Source organism: Phytophthora parasitica (genome assembly GCF_000247585.1).
Source record: "Phytophthora parasitica INRA-310 unplaced genomic scaffold supercont2.659, whole genome shotgun sequence".
Classification (NCBI taxonomy): Eukaryota; Oomycota; class Peronosporomycetes; order Peronosporales; family Peronosporaceae; genus Phytophthora; species Phytophthora nicotianae.
Window position 1 is genome coordinate 628 of NW_008649645.1, and position 720 is coordinate 1,347.

The 720-nt window shown below is 45.6% G+C and overlaps 1 protein-coding gene across 1 annotated transcript; it reads right to left on the minus strand.

The window, feature by feature from the left end:
* Window positions 1–314: 314 nt before the first annotated feature.
* PPTG_25047 (hypothetical protein) lies at window positions 315–586 on the minus strand (the record flags this gene model as incomplete). The annotated part of the gene is made up of 2 exons (XM_008919288.1): window positions 315–376; window positions 439–586. 2 exons carry the CDS (start codon window positions 584–586, stop codon window positions 315–317), a joined length of 210 nt encoding a protein of 69 aa, XP_008917536.1.
* Window positions 587–720: the final 134 nt, after the last annotated feature.

Genomic DNA, 720 nt, shown 5'->3' on the forward strand with positions numbered 1-720 from the left:
GGGTGAACCTGAAAAAATACTTATTGGATTGAGTATGAAAGGAAGAAGACACTAGAGCAACAGACCGTTCATTCGCTGCTGCTGCAGCCGAACAAACAGATTGAGGACAGGGCGTTTCTTGGGCACTAGCCATACCAGTATCAGAGTTGGAGCCCGAACCAGAGGATATATCACCATTGCTCATGTTGTAGTTACTCAAGTCTTCCAAACGTTTTGTGTGTCTCTTGTTGTTTAATTCTGCCATTATTTTTCTGGGAGATCGCGAATTCCTTCTGCGAACTGCTCACGACGGGTTTGAGCGGAAATTGAACTTTTCACGAGTTTGAAAGTGCGAATGTTGTGTAGCTGTCGTTGCCCTTGGGGGTCTTTGTCGGATCTAATCTTTCATGTTGTAATCAGTAACTCTCCTGTCGAGCGTTAACGGGTATCTATCATCACCAGGGTCAATGGCCAGTATGCGAGCTTGAACCATGTTGTCACCCCCATAGCCTGGTGAATGGTACGATATATAGTCGCCTGCACGTAACGTCTTCTTGCCAAACTCAGCGATGAAACCCTTTACAGCAGGTAGTTCGTGAGCATTCATTATGACTGCATCCAAGGATTTTCGGCGAATTGGAGCGAGATGCTGGACTGCCAATTCAAGTACGAGAAAGCGTAATCTATTTATATCTACTGCTACCAATTCGTGTGCCATGTTTTTGGTACTGTCTAGTGGGG